General features: G+C 43.3%; 1 protein-coding gene across 1 annotated transcript; it reads left to right on the forward strand.

Moving 5' to 3' along the window:
* The first annotated feature begins 1,898 nt into the window (after positions 1 to 1,898).
* LOC100673298 (serine/arginine-rich splicing factor 3-like) lies at positions 1,899 to 2,494 on the forward strand. The gene has a single exon (XM_064286277.1). It carries the CDS (start codon positions 1,992 to 1,994, stop codon positions 2,457 to 2,459), a length of 468 nt encoding a protein of 155 aa, XP_064142347.1. The 5' UTR covers positions 1,899 to 1,991; the 3' UTR covers positions 2,460 to 2,494.
* The last annotated feature ends 506 nt before the right edge of the window (positions 2,495 to 3,000 follow it).

A 3,000-nucleotide genomic window follows, 5' to 3' on the forward strand; every position in this document is an offset into this window, starting at 1 on the left:
TAGGGACAACCTTAGGAGCCCTAATACAAGGCATAAACAGAATACAAAACATTACCAAAAATGAGGAAGAGAAACCAGATAACTGGGAGCTCCTAAAAATCAAACACCTATGCTCATCTAAAGACTTCACCAAAAGAGTCAAAAGACCACCTACAGACTGGGAAAGAATTTTCAGCTATGACATCTCCGACCAGCGCCTGATCTCTAAAATCTATATGATTCTGTCAAAACTCAACCACAAAAAGACAAACAACCCAATCAAGAAGTGGGCAAAGGATATGAACACACACTTCACTAAAGAAGATATTCAGGCAGCTAACAGATACATGAGAAAATGCTCTCGATCATTAGCCATTAGAGAAATGCAAATTAAAACCACGATGAGATTCCATCTCACTCCAAAAAGGCTGGCATTAATCCAAAAAACACAAAATAATAAATGTTGGAGAGGCTGCGGAGAGATTGGAACTCTTATACACTGCTGGTGGGAATGTAAAATGGTACAACCACTTTGGAAATCTACCTGGCGTTATCTTAAACAGAAATAGAATTACCATACAATCCAGAAATCCCACTCCTCGGAATATACCCTAGAGAAATAAGAGCCTTCACACGAACAAATATATGCACACCCATGTTTATTGCAGCTCTGTTTACAATAGCAAAAAGCTGGAAGAAACCAAGGTGTCCATCAACGGATGAATGGTTAAATAAATTATGGTATATTCACACGATGGAATACTACTCATCGATAAAGAGCAGTGACGAATCTGTGAAACATTTCATAACATGGAGGAACCTGGAAGGCATTATGCTGAGCGAAATTAGTCAGACGCAAAAGGACAAATATTGTATAAGACCACTATTATAAGATCTTGAGAAATAATATAAACTGAGAAGAACACATACTTTTGTGGTTACAGGGGGGGAGGGAGAGAGGGTGGGATTAGTTAGTAGATAAGAACTACTTTATGTGAAGGGAAGGACAATACTCAATACATGGAAGGTCAGTTCAACTGGACTGGACCAAAAGCAAAGAAGTTTCCGGGACAAACTGAAGGCTTCAAAGGTCAGCGGAGCAAGGGCAGGGGTTTGGGGACCATGGTTTAAGGGGACTTCTAAGTCAACTGGCAAAATAATTCTATTATGAAAACATTCTGCATCCCACTTTGAAATGTGGCGTCTGGGCTCTTAAATGCTAACAAGCGGCTATCTAAGATGCATCAATTGGTCTCAACTCACCTGGATCAAAGGAGAATGAAGAACACCAAGGTCACACGATAACTATGAGCCCAAGAGACAGAAAGGGCCACATGAACCAGAGACCTACATCATCCTGAGACTAGAAGAACTAGATGGTGCCCGGCCACAACCAATGACTGCCCTGACAGGGAGCACAACAGAGGACCCCTGAGGGAGCAGGAGATCAGTGGGATGCAGACCCCAAATTCTCACAAAAAGACCATACTTAATGGTCTGACTGAGACGAGAAGAATCCTGGCGGTCACGGTCCTCAAACCTTCTGTTGGCCCAGGACAGGAACCATTCCCTAAGAGAACTCATCAGACATGTAAGGGACTGGACAGTGGGTAGGAGAGAGATGCTGATGAAGAGTGAGCTATCTGTATCAGGTGAACACTTGAGACTGTGTTGGCATCTCCTGCCTGGAGGGGGGATGGGAGGGTAGAGATGGTTGGAAGCTGGCAAAATTGTCAGCAAAGGAGAGACTGGAAGGGCTGACTCATTAGGGGGAGAGCAAGTGGGAGTACGGAGTAAGGTGTATATAAACTTATATGTGACAGTCTGACTTGATTTGTAAACGTTCACTGGAAGCTCAATAAAAATAATAAAAAAAAAAGTTCTAAAGAGCAGGCCATTTCGTGGACGCCGAGGAAGGGAGATCATCTGTTGGAGCCGAACCGGGGGAGAGCGAGAAGCCCCATTGGAGCGTGTGATTTGAGGCTTCTGCGTTTCTAACCCAAGATTTCGAAATGCATCTTGATTCCTGTCCATTGGACTGTAAGGTTTATGTAGGTAATCTTGAAAAAAATGGCAACAAGACCGAATTGGAACAGGCTTTTGGATATTATGGCCCACTCCGAAGTGTGTGGGTTGCGAGAAATGCTCCCGGCTTTGCTTTTGTTGAATTTGAAGATCCTCGGGATGCAGCTGATGCTGTTCGAGAGCTAGACGGAAGAACACTGTGTGGCTGCTGTGTAAGAGTGGAACTGTCAAATGGTGAAAAAAGGAGTCGGAACCGTGGTCCACCTCCCTCTTGGGGTCGTCGCCCTCGGGACGATTATCTTAGAAGTCCTCCGCCTCGTCGCAGATCTCCAAGAAGGAGAAGCTTCTCTCGCAGCCGGAGCAGGTCCCTTTCTAGCGACAGGAGAAGAGAGCGATCTCTGTCTCGGGAGAGAAATCACAAGCCGTCTCGATCCTTCTCTAGGTCTAGTAGCTGATCTAGGTCAAACGAAAGGAAACAGACCAGTTCGCAGGAAGAGTAGTGTAGTGGTGTACAGGAAATAACTTCATTTGACAGGAGTATGTACAGAAAATTCAAGTTTTGTTTGAGACTTCATAAGCTGGGTGCATTTTTAAGATGTTAGCTGTTCGATTTTGTTTATTGTCTCGTAACAGTGGCACACATGAAGATGTAATTCTCTATGGTTTGAAATGGATCATATGAGGCACGTAATACCAAGAATTTATTACTTTACCATGTCCCCTTAAGCAAAATTGAATGTTTTGAACTGTGGCCTTGGATAGACCGATAATAAACCTCTAAATCTTGCCCAGGTAAAGTGTGATGTTTTAATATTATGGTGACAAAACTGGCAAAAATTGAACTAGGAAATTTGTCCATAGCTGGGATATAGGATGCAGCTGTAGTTGAGTAAGCCGTCTTTAAAAGCTGCACCATGTAATTAGATTAGAGGTTTTTAAGGAAATCCAACGAAGTCTTCACAATGGGCAGAAGTTGCCCAGTTGATGTAGAATCTG

The sequence above is a fragment of the Loxodonta africana genome, chromosome 5 (assembly GCF_030014295.1).
Source record: "Loxodonta africana isolate mLoxAfr1 chromosome 5, mLoxAfr1.hap2, whole genome shotgun sequence".
NCBI lineage: Eukaryota > Metazoa > Chordata > Mammalia > Proboscidea > Elephantidae > Loxodonta > Loxodonta africana.